The sequence below is a fragment of the Onthophagus taurus genome, chromosome 3 (assembly GCF_036711975.1).
Source record: "Onthophagus taurus isolate NC chromosome 3, IU_Otau_3.0, whole genome shotgun sequence".
NCBI lineage: Eukaryota > Metazoa > Arthropoda > Insecta > Coleoptera > Scarabaeidae > Onthophagus > Onthophagus taurus.
This window is the reverse complement of record NC_091968.1, coordinates 16,013,580-16,030,755: the sequence shown is the minus strand read 5'-3', so window position 1 is coordinate 16,030,755 and position 17,176 is coordinate 16,013,580. Positions and strand designations below refer to the sequence as shown.

The 17,176-nt window shown below is 35.7% G+C and overlaps 1 protein-coding gene and 1 long non-coding RNA gene across 3 annotated transcripts; one reads left to right on the top strand and one right to left on the bottom strand.

Moving 5' to 3' along the window:
* The first annotated feature begins 304 nt into the window (after nucleotides 1–304).
* LOC139429412 (uncharacterized) lies at nucleotides 305–1,409 on the top strand. Its single transcript, XM_071195149.1, has 4 exons — nucleotides 305–694; nucleotides 753–1,057; nucleotides 1,116–1,207; nucleotides 1,265–1,409. The coding sequence occupies exons 1-4, from the start codon at nucleotides 631–633 to the stop codon at nucleotides 1,380–1,382; spliced, it is 579 nt and encodes a 192-aa protein (XP_071051250.1). The 5' UTR covers nucleotides 305–630; the 3' UTR covers nucleotides 1,383–1,409.
* A 9,400-nt stretch (nucleotides 1,410–10,809) lies between these two features.
* Nucleotides 10,810–13,074, bottom strand: LOC139429364 (uncharacterized). 2 transcript variants are annotated; one of them, XR_011640010.1, is made up of 3 exons: nucleotides 11,318–13,061; nucleotides 11,036–11,250; nucleotides 10,810–10,883 (listed from the first exon to the last, which is right to left on the bottom strand). It is a non-coding gene; the product is annotated as an uncharacterized lncRNA (long non-coding RNA). The 2 variants fall into 2 exon arrangements; XR_011640011.1 differs by having other exon boundaries at nucleotides 10,816–10,886; nucleotides 11,318–13,074.
* Nucleotides 13,075–17,176: the final 4,102 nt, after the last annotated feature.

Genomic DNA, 17,176 nt, shown 5'->3' with positions numbered 1-17,176 from the left:
TTATTCGGCGTTGTTTTAGAGCGCCTTTGTTTTTTTTTAGATTTTGCCAGAAGGGTGAGGAGTAAACTTATAAATGTGCTTAAACTATTCTATTGGGGACGGAGATCACTAGTTGATATATTTTGCTGTAGTTCGCGCTTTATGGATATTTTATCGGTTCTTTTTAGAATCAATCTGCTTCGATATTTTCGTTAATATTTTTGTGTATATAATATATTGTGTATAAATAAGTTATTATATTTATATATAATATAAATTATAAATTACAAATATAGTTATATTTAATTAAATATATAATATATATATATATTAATATTTGGCGAGGTAACGACGTCTTCATTTAGAAGCGCGAAGTTAATAAAGAAATAGTGATATTCAGAAACTTATTTTTGATGTTAATAAATGTACAGGGAATTCCTTTTTAACTTCTTTTCAGTAAAAAGGTCACTTAAGCAGGTACGTGGCTTACGAGTTAGTGCATTGTAAGTACACTTACACCGGCTTTGACCAATCATAGCCATCGATATTACTGTAACACAGGTAAGAACTTAATAATATATAAAGGTTCCTCAGCTATTGCAGAGATCAGTTGTTCTGCTTATCTCTTGTTAAAACCAGTGACCAGCGAAGATGCCGACGAAATTACTGTTTTTGGGCGATAGTAATTTTTGCCGAATGCTACGTACTATACAAAGTAAGTATTTGTTTTAACAGATATGAAGTTAATTCCTACTAATGGTATATATTTTTAGGACGACAATCAAAACGGACAAGCAACGGAAAATATTTCCTCGACTTAGCAGTAGGCGGTCAAACAATACTAAAACTTTTGCGGCGCGCAAAGTGTATTCCAAAAACATGTTCCCCTTGGTTTTGTGGAGATATTGTTGAACGACATATCGTTATAATGATAGGAACTAACGATATACTCCACAAAACATCACCATCCCAACTAAAGTCCCAATATTCTCACCTCTTCCGCTTCCTTCTTTCCTTAAATCCTAAAGGAATACAAATTTGCACAATTCCTCCCTGCAAAAACTTCGAGTCTGTGAACGTAAGATATTATAATTTCTATGTCATGCTATAAATAAATACTCTCTATGCCTTTATAGGAAATCAATCATTACATTCGACGGTTTTGTGCTGAAAAGCAAATCAATTGTACCGACATTGAAGCAATTGTTAACAGAAACATGATGGAAGGGTAACACAACGTGAAAATTTTTCTTTTCTTATGTGTTTAATACAAATTTCTACACAGGGATGGCATTCACTTAAATGAACAAGGATTGGAAGCGGTTTGGAACGCGGTAGCAACTAATTATAATAATATTCTCAATCCATTACACAATTTAATTATAAGTAAAACAGACCATTAATATAATAAATTTCATTCTTTATCAAAAGTTTTTTTTTCTATCAAAAATCCACTCTCCAAATCATCCTAAAATTTCAGACAATCTCGGAAACCGTAATACATTACGGTGTTTGGATGGTTGATTTCAATCGCTAAAGGCATCCTCTAAATCATCCTAAAATTTCGTCAATTTTGGAGGTGCCCAACGGGGTCAAATTCACCCCCAAAGACCGCGCCGCGCTGTATACCTATAGTGCTAATGACACATTTTTTTTCTCCGAAACCGTAATACATTACGGTGTTTGGATGGTTGATTTCAATCGCTAAAGGCATCCTCTAAATCATCCTAAAATTTCGTCAATTTTGGAGGTGCCCAACGGGGTCAAATTCACCCCCAAAGTCCGCGCCGCGCTGTATACCGATAGTGTCTAATAACAGATTTTTTTTCTTGGAAACCGTAATACATTACGGTGTTTGGATGGTTGATTTCAATCGCTAAAGGCATCCTCTAAATCATCCTAAAATTTCGTCAATTTTGGGGGTGCCCAACGGGGTCAAATTCACCCCCAAAGTCCGCGCCGCGCTGTATACCTATAGTGTCTAATAACACATTTTTTTTCTCCGAAACCGTAATACATTACGGTGTTTGGATGGTTGATTTCAATCGCTAAAGGCATCCTCTAAATCATCCTAAAATTTCATCAATTTTGGAGGTGCCCAACGGGGTCAAATTCACCCCCAAAGTCCGCGCCGCGCTGTATACCTATAGTGTCTAATAACACATTTTTTTTCTCCGAAACCGTAATACATTACGGTGTTTGGATGGTTGATTTCAATCGCTAAAGGCATCCTCTAAATCATCCTAAAATTTCGTCAATTTTGGAGGTGCCCAACGGGGTCAAATTCACCCCCAAAGTCCGCGCCCCGCTGTATACCTATTGTGTCTAATAACACATTTTTTTTCTCCGAAACCGTAATACATTACGGTGTTTGGATGGTTGATTTCAATCGCTAAAGGCATCCTCTAAATCATCCTAAAATTTCGTCAATTTTGGAGGTGCCCAACGGGGTCAAATTCACCCCCAAAGTCCGCGCCGCGCTGTATACCTATAGTGTCTAATAACACATTTTTTTTCTCCGAAACCGTAATACATTACGGTGTTTGGATGGTTGATTTCAATCGCTAAAGGCATCCTCTAAATCATCCTAAAATTTCGTCAATTTTGGAGGTGCCCAACGGGGTCAAATTCACCCCCAAAGTCCGCGCCGCGCTGTATACCGATAGTGTCTAATAACAGATTTTTTTTCTCGGAAACCGTAATACATTACGGTGTTTGGATGGTTGATTTCAATCGCTAAAGGCATCCTCTAAATCATCCTAAAATTTCGTCAATTTTGGGGGTGCCCAACGGGGTCAAATTCACCCCCAAAGTCCGCGCCGCGCTGTATACCTATAGTGTCTAATAACACATTTTTTTTCTCCGAAACCGTAATACATTACGGTGTTTGGATGGTTGATTTCAATCGCTAAAGGCATCCTCTAAATCATCCTAAAATTTCATCAATTTTGGAGGTGCCCAACGGGGTCAAATTCACCCCCAAAGTCCGCGCCGCGCTGTATACCTATAGTGTCTAATAACACATTTTTTTTCTCCGAAACCGTAATACATTACGGTGTTTGGATGGTTGATTTCAATCGCTAAAGGCATCCTCTAAATCATCCTAAAATTTCGTCAATTTTGGAGGTGCCCAACGGGGTCAAATTCACCCCCAAAGTCCGCGCCCCGCTGTATACCTATTGTGTCTAATAACACATTTTTTTTCTCCGAAACCGTAATACATTACGGTGTTTGGATGGTTGATTTCAATCGCTAAAGGCATCCTCTAAATCATCCTAAAATTTCGTCAATTTTGGAGGTGCCCAACGGGGTCAAATTCACCCCCAAAGTCCGCGCCGCGCTGTATACCTATAGTGTCTAATAACACATTTTTTTTCTCCGAAACCGTAATACATTACGGTGTTTGGATGGTTGATTTCAATCGCTAAAGGCATCCTCTAAATCATCCTAAAATTTCGTCAATTTTGGAGGTGCCCAACGGGGTCAAATTCACCCCCAAAGTCCGCGCCCCGCTGTATACCTATTGTGTCTAATAACACATTTTTTTTCTCGGAAACAGTAATACATTACGGTGTTTGGATGGTTGATTTCAATCGCTAAAGGCATCCTCTAAATCATCCTAAAATTTCGTCAATTTTGGAGGTGCCCAACGGGGTCAAATTCACCCCCAAAGTCCGCGCCGCGCTGTATACCTATAGTGTCTAATAACACATTTTTTTTCTCCGAAACCGTAATACATTACGGTGTTTGGATGGTTGATTTCAATCGCTAAAGGCATCCTCTAAATCATCCTAAAATTTCGTCAATTTTGGAGGTGCCCAACGGGGTCAAATTCACCCCCAAAGTCCGCGCCGCGCTGTATACCGATAGTGTCTAATAACAGATTTTTTTTCTCGGAAACCGTAATACATTACGGTGTTTGGATGGTTGATTTCAATCGCTAAAGGCATCCTCTAAATCATCCTAAAATTTCGTCAATTTTGGAGGTGCCCAACTGGGTCAAATTCACCCCCAAAGTCCGCGCCGCGCTGTATACCTATAGTGTCTAATGACACATTTTTTTTCTCCGAAACCGTAATACATTACGGTGTTTGGATGGTTGATTTCAATCGCTAAAGGCATCCTCTAAATCATCCTAAAATTTCGTCAATTTTGGAGGTGCCCAACGGGGTCAAATTCACCCCCAAAGTCCGCGCCGCGCTGTATACCTATAGTGTCTAATAACACATTTTTTTTCTCCGAAACCGTAATACATTACGGTGTTTGGATGGTTGATTTCAATCGCTAAAGGCATCCTCTAAATCATCCTAAAATTTCGTCAATTTTGGAGGTGCCCAACGGGGTCAAATTCACCCCTAAAGTCCCATCCGCGGTTTATAATACTGATTTTTTTTCTCGAAAACCGTTAGGGCTTACGGTGTTTTGAAAATTGATAAAAATACTTAGAAGTGTGTTCTATTATGTGGTAGAATTTCGTTTAATTCGAAGGTGCCCATCAGGGCGAAAACATCCCTTTTTCGGGGGTGAGGGTTGAAAAATTTTTTTTTTACCAAATGGGGGTGGTTAGCTGTTCTTGAGGGTAAGAGTGACCTGTGTGTGAAATTTGGTTACCCAAATCGTAATGGTTACGGAATTATTAATGTTTTAAGTTTATTGCTGGGATTTATGGATAACTTCACACCAGTTCAAATCATTCATTGTTGTTAGTAGTATGTCAAAATTAGTTCGGTTTTGCGGCTGTTGGGTTCTTATTGGTCTTGGTTGGAGAGGAATTTGAGAAGAAATGGAAGGAGTGTAAATGAATTATGGCGTCCCAAACTTTGTCGGCGATTGAAAGGAGATTGGTAACATCGTCTTTTCACGAGGATAGGAGGGCCACCGATATATCCTGAGGTAACTTTCTATTCCACAGTTTAAGTAACAAATTGAGAGTCACGACTTGTGATCCTCTGACCGTGTTTAATAACGATCGGTAGAAATCGGACGGTCGTTGATCTCCAATTTGGGTATCGAATAATAAATCATCTAGACGCTTCTCTTCGCTGGAAGATAACCGTCCTATTATCAATTTCTTCAGTGAAGAGTAAGGGCTTCGTATGGAGGGTTTTGTATGTAATCTATTACTGTTATAATTCTTTCCGCGAGTAAATTACTTAATAAGATGTTGTATTTTGTCGACTTGTGCAAACCAAATTTGTCACATTTGAGTCACACCTGATTTGAGAACATTTCCAAGGCTTGTGGATGGATTTCTTCGTGTGGAGCACGGTGAAAGAAATTGTTGACTAAACAGTAACAAAGCGGGTAGAAATGTGTATATGTCGTGGTCACATGGCGACATCCGTCAGTTCCCGAAAATCCTAGGCAGTTCATGAAGCGTCGGCATTTTGTGTAAATGTTAAGGATTTCGTTTTCTGACGAGGCTGTTCATGAAACGCCCGATCATATTCGGCAAATCGCGTACTCCATCTCGGTACACAATCTGCCGCAATAAAGGTATCGAAGGTTCATGAAACGACCAGCACTAACTAAATTAGCAAGCATGGAAAATCATTCTGGAAGAAGTGATGAGGAGCTGTTTGAAGAACACTACTGTCGTTACTACAAAGAAAAACCTAATAAGCGGTACACGGTCGATCAACTAAAAGAAGTAAGTATTGATGTTTTTTGTTGTTTTGAGGTTATAAAATAGAGAATTAATAGATGGCGCTGGAAATTACTCAAGCAAAACAAAAGAATAGCAAGAAAAGCAGAAGAGAGTATTATTTACTGCAAATGTATGATGTTATGAAAGTAGGCGATCAACAACATGTCATAAAAAAGTTAAGGAAAAAACGATCCTTTAATTTATGTCATCCCGGAAGAAGAACTATTTGAAAGGTTATTAGATATTCATATTAGTTGTGCCCATGGGTCCAGAGATAAAATGATCAATATAGTTCAACAAAAATATTTTATTCCGAGGCCTTGCGTAGAAATGTTCTTGAAGGCATGTAAATATTGTTAAACAAAAAAGAATAAAATTGTATCAAAAATTGTTGTAAAACCGATTACTTCTAAAGATTTTATGACCAGAGGTCAAGTAGATTTAATCGATTTTCAATCTATACGCGACAGTGAGTATAAATGGCTATTGAATTATCAAGACCATTCCACCAAGTACGTATGTCTGAGGCCTTTACGTTCAAAACACGCTGTAAACGTTGCGGAAGAACTTTTGAAGATTTTTCTTCAATTTGGTGTGCCATCGATTTTGCAAAGGGACAATGCGCCTGAATTTGCGAACAAGATAGTAGAAGAGTTGAAAATCTTGTGGCCACAGTTATTAATTGTTCATGGAAGATCTCGCCATCCTCAAAGCCAGGGCAGCGTTGAGCGTTCAAATCAAGATGTCGAGAACATCTTACGGTCGTGGATATCTACCAGGTGGTCAGTTGGGTGTTATTTTACGCAATGGCAGAAAAATAATTTGTTGCACAGAGTGATAAAATTTGGCCTGAAGTCAACAAATCTTCCGCCCACCATTCTTTCAAATATAACTACAGAAGAAGAGCTAGAAAATCAGGAGAAAGAAATGGGAGTTTTTAGAGAAGAAGAACACGAACAGCGGTGTGAAGAACCGGTCACAGAAGCAACGAAAGAGCTAGGTATCGAACTAGAACCGAATGAACTGGATACTAACGTAAAGATCCAAAACGTAGACTCCATATCAAGTGATAATATGGACTGTGGAGTTGTTGAGCTACAGATGGCGACAAAAGACGATGTAGTAATTTGTCCGGTGTGTCAGAGTGCAGATATTGACCCATGTCAGATATGTGAAAAATGTAAAGTTCTCATACATATATCATGTGCTACTGATGACAAATTGTGCAATTTATGCACTACAGAACAACTAATACAGTTACAACGGGAAAAACGTTATGAAGGCCAGAAACGTCAGGCAGAAGATATGGCGTCAACTTCCAAGAAGTGGTTACCTGATAAAGATGTGGGAGACTGTGTTTTACCATTGATTATACTACTCCAGATTGCTAACCAACCATATGTATAAAGTCGGCAACTGTATATGTTGGGTTGCATCACGCACTGTTTATTCTCAAAAAGAGAATAAATGTAGATAAGTGAGATAGAGTCATAATAAGAAAAGAGACGATCAATTAGCCCCGACCTCAAAGGACGTCACCTATATATGTATATACAGGGTGATTCATTAGCTCTATGACAAACTTTGGCAGATGAAAGGTGATGCGATTCTAAGGAAAAAATGTTATATGAATATGGGTCCGATTCATTTTGGTTAAAGAGTTACAAGCCTTTGAAAATTTTACACAGTTTAATAGGCAAATGAAAATGTAACATAAAAAATAAATTTAAAAATTACAAAAATTGTTCGAAATGTCCGTCTTCAGCTTGAATGCACGCCTCACATCGACGAAGTAAAGATTCTATCACACGACGTATGATATTTGGATCATTCCGTATGCTATTAGCTGCATCTTGAATTCTGTCCAGTAGTTGCTGATGGGTAGTAATATCTACATGGTACACAAGCTGCTTCATGTGTCCCCAGAAATAATAATCCAGCGGATTTAGATCTGATGAAACGGATGTAACATTTCTCGATTCAATACACGCCATACAAAACTTTGGGATATTTGTAACATGCTCGCTATACGCCGAGTACTAATTGAAGGGTCGTCAAGTACTAAATCAATAACACGTTCTTCATTTTGTACATTCACATCATGGGGACGAACGGAATGTAGTGGAGCGGGGTTACCTGTTTCTCTCAGTCTGCGAAATGATGCACTAAACACTGTATGGGCAGGTTGATGTCTATTTGGAAACCTACGAAGGTATTCTCTTGCTACTTGCCGAGCGTTTCCATTACAAAGCCCGTATACAAAAATAATATCTGCATATTCTTCAGTCGTAAATACATGCATTTTCGTTTTCGATCAAAACTCTGACAATTATAAACTTTGAAACACACAGAATAGAGTAAATTGAAATGTTTGACATAAAGAACTCAGTTTTGTTATCACAGCCAACTCTGTATTTGTGTTTCATAATTATTGTTGGGATTGTTGCAAATCTTTACTTCGTCGATGTGAAGCGTGAATTCAAGCTGAAGGCGGACATTTCGAACAATTTTTGTAAAAAATTTTTAAACTTATTTTTTGTTACATTTTCATTTGCCTATTAAACTGTGTAAAATTTTCAAAGGCTTGTAACTCTTTAACCAAAATGAATCGGACCCATATTCATATAACATTTTTTCCTTAGAATCGCATCACCTTTCATCTGCCAAAGTTTGTCATAGAGCTAATGAATCACCCTGTATATATATATATATACACTGTATCTAAATGACATCAAAGAAATAGCATCTGAAAAAGTTTTCTTCATCTCTCTCATTATCCGAGGAATAAAATGCTTTCACTTTGCTTGCACTTTGCGGGTTTAATGTTTAAGGGTCGATAGCTAACAATTAATACATAAAGTTCATTGGTGTTACTTAGATACAATCGTTGCTATTTAAAATTCTCCTTAGAAAGAATCTTAAAAACGCACCAAAATGAAGTAGGACTAATAAACATTTTACTGAATGAAATAATAACAATCTTTAAATGTGGAAATGTCTTTTAGTGTATCTTCTTTAGTGATTTGATGGCGTAAATTGGCGCACGCATCTATTAAAGAAAAAAAAATTAAATTAAATAAAAGTTATGTAAAGCAAACGCTAGGGCTTCCGTGCCTAACCGTGGGATCAACTATTGAAACAAATTATGAAAGAAATAAATAAATATAATCTATTTAAATAAATTAAAGAAAAAATACAATATTTAAGGCATATATTCGAACATAGATGCTACAATACTAATTATTATAAATTATCTTATCGCATATACTCTAATAACGACTACTTACATAAACTAATTTAGGTACTAAAATAAAAATAAAAAATTCTTATTAGCGGTAATGGTGAGGAAAACGAGAATAAATAAAGAAAACTTAGCGTAAATCTAGCTTAAACTATGGGCACAAACGAGAGAAGAATCATGTTTAAAGAATCTGCCAGTTCCAAGATTCCGGAGGAGACTGAAAGCTATTGTCACGGAAAATCCGATATATACCATTGACATGTTTTTCCAATTTAATGTTTGAATTCAATTTGTATTATATCACAATGTAATTATTGTTAAATTGACGCACTCTATGCTTTTTTGTAAAATAGAGAAATAAAATATCATTATTAAAATATTAAAAATATTATTGCTTGTGGAAAATATATTGAATACTTCCATATCTTGAGCTAGTGTACCATATGTACATATGAATAAAACATTCGTGCAAAATTATTTAATATTAAAATAGTATTATTTAAGTGTTTGCCGAACTTATCCTTTGATATCGACTCCTTCCGCTGACAGAATGAGAGTCATTCGGCTTGCGCATACTACATATCAATCCTATTATTCCACGTGGAAAATAATCATGATGCAGATATACCCACTTCATAGGCATGCTGGAGGGTTTGTAAGCCTCGCTAACGACAATGCCTCCATGAAAGTACTACCTCTCATTGAGATCAGAGCATTATGGTTATTTTTCACGTGGAATAATAGGATTGATATATAGTATGCGCAAGCCGAATGACTCTCATTCTATCAGCAGAGGGAGTCCATACCAAAGGATAGGTTAGGCATACACTTAAATAATACTATTTTAATATCAAATTATTTTGCCTGATTATTCTATTTACATATTCATATGGAAAACTAGCAGATTCAGATATGGAAGTGTTCAATATGCTTTACACATAATTATTCAGCCAGACGCAAGCTTTCGTTTGAGATATAGAACATTGAAATCGGTCAAACCGTTCTTTAGTTATAGCGAATTTAATCAACATTATTTTTTTTCTAACTAGGGGCCAGACTTCCAGTCGGTAGATACGTGAAGTCGTTTAAATGGTAGATTAGGCAAACACTTAAATAATAGTATTTTAATATCAAATTATTTTGCACGAATATTTTAGTTATACGTATATATGCAATTTTTATTATAATTCCTCGTGGAAAATATATTGAATACTTCTATATCTTGAGCCAGTGTACCATATGTACATATAAATAGAAAATTCGTGCAAAATAATTGAATATTAAAATAGTATTATTTAAGTGTTTGCCGAACCTATCCTTTGATATCGACTCCTTCCGCTGACAGAATGAGAGTCATTCGGCTTGGGCATACAGCATATCAATCCTATTATTCCACGTGGAAAATAACCATGATGCTAATATACCCACTTCATAGACATGCTGGAGGGTTTGTAAGCCTCGCTAACGACAATGCCTCCATGAAAGTACTAACTCTCATTGAGATCAGAGCATCATGGTTATTTTCCACGTGGAATAATAGGAATGATATGTAGTATGCGCAAGCCGAATGACTCTCATTCTATCAGCTGAGGGAGTCCATATCAAAGGATAGGTTAGGCAAACACTTAAATAATACTATTTTAATATCAAATTATTTTGCATGATTATTCTATGTATATGTATATATGGAAAACTAGCAGCTTCAGATATGGAAATAGCCAACGTTCCACATTGGAGCACCAGACTCATCCGCGAGTCCATCGAAATAGAGAAGAACGGTACCTTCAACAAGAGAGATGACGCCCTGCACTTGTCAGCCACTTGGAAAACGGTCCTACACCGTCCCCGATCCGGAGCAGCCTTCCTGAGGGAGGGGATTTTGGGCAGACCATAGAGTTTGGGGCACCTGCTTGATTTTTCCCGAGGGATTAAGGTTTTCTTGATCTCGGGGCCTATTAGAGATGCCTCTATTATCGATTTGGTAGTTTTTTTCCAGGTAAGTTGTATGGTTTTTTGCTGCTAACAAAAATTAAAAGTCGTATAAACGATGAAAATATTTTATTTCGGTGCTATCTTCGAAGATTTCGAACGATTATCGTTCTTCTTCAGGCAGGACTAAGGAACATTCAGATATAACAAAAACACAGATAAAAAATATATATAATTACCGTCGGTGTAGGAGCATCGAGAGTGAAGAGAGTATTGTTTCAGAGTATTTCTTCAAAAAGATTCCGTTTACGAAAAATTCAAATATAAAAAACTTGAAGAGTAAATTGAAAAATCTAAAAAATTAAAATGGCGTTTTTCTATTCATCGTAAATCTCGTTTTTCAAAGTGTTTAAAAATAAATGTTAAAAATTAACGACAAAACAAATTACCAAACCTGTAGAGAAAGAACCATAATAACTAAATATAAGAAATCAAAAAAGAAAGAAAATTTTTAAACTTACAATTAACACGTTAAAATTTCCTTTAAAATTAAATAACTTGAGTCAACATGATGAGGGATGAAATTGGACTGAAGGTCATAAGGAACGTTCGCCAGATGATAAAGGTGAAAGAGTGAGGGAAAACGAATGGGAATAAGAACGTCAGCATAAAATCTTTCCATACTAAATTAATTCTTCGCATCATTAAAAATCTGAAACATAAAATTAAAATAGAAAATCGTATTGTTACCATGGGAGACAAAAATGCAGGCCTCGTTGAGTCATACATAAAAAAGACATTAACTTTTTTCAAAGAAAATAACATTTTAAAAATTAAGAATAATTTTATCTTTGTTTGTTTATTTATTTATTTATCTTTATCTCTCTAGCTCGACCTCTAGCTCTTCCAGGGATGCGTTCTTCTTCCGAAAGGTTTTCTTCTTAAAAGAAACAACATATGCTTGTATAAAGCTAGATCTACACGATACACGAACTGGTTTTTTGTTGCGACGTCCTTCCTTGGTTCGGTCCTAGGAAAGGGGTCTTGGTGCCCTTTTATATGTTCGGGATGTTAACGGTCTCGGGCGCCACCTTATGTTTAGAGAGTTAAGGAACTCTTTCGCCTCCAGGTAACTTTTGGGGGTTACAGTCGGAGATTCAGGAATTCGGTATGGGAAAGAAGAAAACAAGAAAAATTCGGAAAACAAATAACCATAAACTTTATTAATAATAAAATAAACAAATAGGAGGGCAGTTTATTAATTTTTGACCACGGTCGGAGAATGGGGACGGTGGGAATAAATTGACAAGACTTTGACTTTATAATAAATGAGTTTAAATTAAACAAACAAAAAAAAATGAGGCGGAGGTATAGGATACACCTGGAAACCTTCCTAAGGTGTAAAGGAACGGAATACTCGAAGAACCTTCCAAGAGTATTAAGGTTCGGACAAAATTTACAAAAATTAATGAAAATTAACAAAAATAAAATCAAAGTCTTTCAAAATAAATCGGACTTACGGTAAATTTGAAATACGGGTATTTCTAAGAAAAATTAGCGGGTGTCTTCGGAACTAATGACGGCGTTGCGGACTGTTGAAACTGTCGTAGAACTGATGAAGAACTGTTAAAAATCAGAATTTTGGCCGGCTATTTATACCATTTTGGGGCGAAAACTGGATTTTTCCGCGTGGGGGATCGTATCAGTACAAGTTATCAAAGACTAATTTATAATGCGCGGCGCTAATTAACAAAAATAGCAAAATTCTGACGGCGCTAACGGATGCGGGACTCAAAATTACATAATTACAGTCTTTGAACGGATAAAATCGGCTAAGGAACGGCGGAGTAATTAACAATTAATCAACAATAATTAACGGAAAGATGTATAACACAAATCTTACCCTTACTTATACGGAAAATTACAAAAATATTTTTAACAAAACCAGCCACTGTTTACGGCACTTATATTCACAAACGTTTTCCCGACCACGTGTTTCACGTTAAAACCAATTAATCGGTATTAATTTACGCGCACCTTAACACAAAACAATTCCAGCAGTTGGGTGATGTTCGGGGCAATCCTACATGGGCAATATTTTCAACGGATGACCATCAGGAACGGAGTAATTTAATTAATTATGATGCGGGAGGATTTTCGGTGAATTATTATGTTAATAATAAGCGGATCATCTTTAAAATTGTTCAACGGTTATTTCATAATATTTGTAAATGTTTGAAATCGGTTTGATCGTTCTGCGATTTCTAATTCCGCATCATAAAAAATAGTCGATATACGGTAGCTCGACGGTAGCTCGGTGACTGCTGAAACTTCCTCGGGACGGGACGGTCGGCTGGACTGATAGAAACATGTGGCTTGTCGTATCTTGTTTGAAAATTTGTTAATTTCGGAATCATTTAATTATTTGATAATAATTTTTCGGAAAGCACATGTTTTCATGATTCAGCAATTTTATTAATTACTTTCATTTATTGATGTTTCGGCCAGGGAACGTTGTTGGAATTTAACATAACGGTTTCGAAATGGAAAACGAAGAAAATCAAAGTCTAATTAAGAAAATTATCAAAATTAATAAAATGTGAATTGGGTTGCATAAACGGGCGGTGATAAGGAGATAAGATATCTTTTTCGGAATTTCTACAAATCGGGTGGAAACTGTAACGCATCGAGGTAGTGTGGGAAGTATACTCGGTTATATTTAATTTTCGGTAATTTTTCGGGATATTCGGTTTTTGAAAAATAAAAATAATGTAACTTCGTTACATTGTTTTATTTAACCACTGTAAAACAATAAGCAATAAAAACTAGGAATTACCCGGTCTCTAGTAATCTTGATCCTTACAAAAGAATACGTATTAGCTTTGATTATATATATATATAATCAAAGGTATTAGGGATGGGTTTATAAACTGTTATCAATTTAACGCCACATTAATGGAACGCTAACCGAAAATTCTCGCTTTCTGATTGGGTTAGCGTTTCGTGAAGTTAATCCTACGTTAATAAATAGAACTTTATAGAACCGACCCTTAGAATATAATTTCACGAAATGCCCAATAACATTGCTGAAATACAGTCTGTCTAACTCTTTGATTATATATAATATGGATTGAGCCAACGAGAGAGATAGCTTGCGCAAGGTGATCGAACAGAGATAGACATAGAAGCGTACTGCCATATAATGGGTGTACTGATAGAAGTGAGATAGATATAGAAGCGTACTGACGTATAATATATCTATCTTTGTTACACTTTCACATTATCGCTTTCTATCTGCGTCTATTCACCTTGAGCAACATTTTTGTTAGTAGATATATTCAGTTAGCTCAATCCATATTATATATAATCAAAAGTCTATCTACTATTTTGTGCCGGTCGTTTCGTGAACCTTCGATACCTTTATTGCGGCAGATTGTGTACCGAGATGGAGTACGCGATTTGCCGAATATGATCGGGCGTTTCATGAACAGCCTCGCCAGAAAACGAAATCCTTAACATTTACACAAAATGCCGACGCTTCATGAACTGCCTAGGATTTTCGGGAACTGACGGATTTCGCCGTGTGACCACGACATATACACATGTTGATGATTTGAGACGTTTAAGTTTTTATTTTTAAAGGAAAGGATTTTGCAATCCATAACGCAAAATAATTGTAACTTGTCGATGTGGATGCAGTTAGATTCATATTCGAATCTGTACCAGATTCAGATTCATAAATTTACAGTTGACCAGACAAGTATTGAACATATCAATTGAAAAATCGTTTTCTGAAACTACAGAAGTTGTAGCAATCTGCGACTACCCTGGATAATTCGAATAGACCCTCTAGTATGTTCCTTGTCTACCCTCACCCTCAGATTTGCCGTAGGGGCCCAGGGGTTCCTCGTATTCAATAGCAAAGTTAAAAATTATTTTCTTAATAACTAGAGACTGCAGCACCCTGGGACTAGTCTAGATTATTGCATTAGGTCCTCTGGTATTCTTCTAGCACACCAGCACCCCCAGATTTTTTTAGAATTTTTTAATATTCCTTGTTTTCAATAGCATATTTAAACATTATTTTCTCAATAACTAAAGACTGCAGCACCCTGGGACTAGTCTAGATTATTACATTAGGTCCTCTGGTATCCTTGTAGCCCATCAACACACCCAGATTTGCCGTAGGGGCCGAAGGGTGAATTTTTTAATATTACTCGTTTTCAATATCAAATTTAAACATTATTTTCTCAATAACTAAAGACTGCAGCACTCTGGGACTAGTGTAGATTATTGCATTAGGTCCTCTAGTATCCTTCTAGACCACCAGCACCCCCAGAATTGCAGTAGGGACCGAAGGATGAATTTTTTAATATTCGTCGTTTTCAATAACAAATTTAAACATTATTTTCTCAATAACTAAAGACAGCAGCACCTTGGGACTAGTCTAGATTATTGCATTATGTCCTCTGGTATCCTTCTAGTCCACTCGCATCCCCAGATTTGCCGTAGGAGCCGAAGGGTGAATTTTTTAAAATTCCTCGTGTTCAATAGCAAAATTAAAAATTATTTTCTGAAGAACTAAAGACTACAGCGCCCTGGGACTGGTCTAGATTATTATATTCAAAATTTATTCAATATTTAGTTTGATTTGAAAGTATAATTTTCAAATGGCTTTTACTTCTTTATTAATGAAACTTGAACGACACTTTTCTAAATTTTGAGACACATTAAAGCATTTAAATTGAACAAAGATTGCAGGTAAATATGAAGGTAACGTGGGACGCTTGTTCAAAAGACATGTTTGGTGGAATATTGGTACAATTTTTAAAATGATATCACCGTTGACACTGATTGCAACAAATGTATTGCGATTCGTTATAGAGACCACACCTAGGGCAGTACTTTTTAATATTTTCAGAATTTGCCAACAAGTACGATTGTAGCCTAAACCAGTATTCCTCTGTATCCAATTGTTATCTATATAAAAAAGATCATTAATATTACGTTCTCCTATAACGCTCATAAAATATATAACAAATATTCCACAATTTGTGCTATGCGTTTGTTTAGGATATTTGTGGTCTTTAGCCATTTTCCAACCTTTAATATTTGTTTGTTCATTACGATTCTTTGTTTTATTACACCTGTTTAAAAACTTCTTAATTTTGTTAAGTATATTATTGTCCGTATTTGTTTGACCGGGATCGAGTAAATAAATTAATTTTTCTGACATACTTAAAACTATTAATATCCAGTGACTAGAGTTTAAGTTATATGGAACAAATACGTACTTATAATTATTTAAATTTTCAACAAATACTTTTAAATTTAAGCAATCGTTTCCGGAAAACATAAATTGTACTGGAACAGAATCTATGTAATAAATACAGTTAGTCATGTTTTTTAAATATGAAAACGCAAATGCATCGATGCAGTAGTCTGACAACCACTTATCTGTTAATGTTTTTGAATTAACTATTGTAGAATTTTTAGTTGAATGTAGGCGTAAAAAATCGTCGCTCATTAATTTAATACTGGTGTTACGATGCTTGTATATTCCAATCAAAAAATTTTGGGTGTTTTGTAAATTTTGATATTGCTTTCAAGTAATATTCATTATTAGATATCAGTCCGTTCATATAACATGGCACTGTGCTTGATTTGTAAAATAATGAGGATGATGAGTTATATTCTATATCATGAAAACTAGATGGATCATCAACATCATCTTCATAACAAGCTATTTTGGTGTTCGAATTGTTTTGTAGGTTGATATGTTTATGTTCTGTATCATGACAACTGGGTGGATCGTCAATATCGTCTTGATCTTCAAAATAAATTGTATCGTTGTTGTAATCATTTAATAGGTGGATATGTTTATTCAAAAAAGCTGCAAGTTTCTTTTTATCGAAATGAGTCCGCTGTTTGTTTACCTTTTGCCGCCACTGTTCCTTACATGTTAGACTATTAATGTTATCAACGTCCTGTGTTTGTCTTTTTTGCTTTATTTTTTTGATATCTAATGTAAGTTCTTTTACATTAGTTTGTATAATTCTTTTTAAAATTTTTACGAATCGTCCAACTTTCAAGTATGTGTCATTCACCAAGATATTTTTTTTACAATTTTGAACCAGCATTCAACATTTGAATTTGATGTAATAACTTCTTCTGCCGATATATTGTCTATCACAGACGTCCAAAGAGGTACAAATGGCATATAATTCTTTAGCAAAAATTGTGCAAATACCTTGCAGACTATTTTTCTCATCACTATCTTTATTCCATTTTGCTAATGTGTTCTCAACTTCAGTATAAATTTGATGAAAATGTTTATAAAATGGTGTATCTGCATAAGAAGCTGTGATAGCATCGACGTC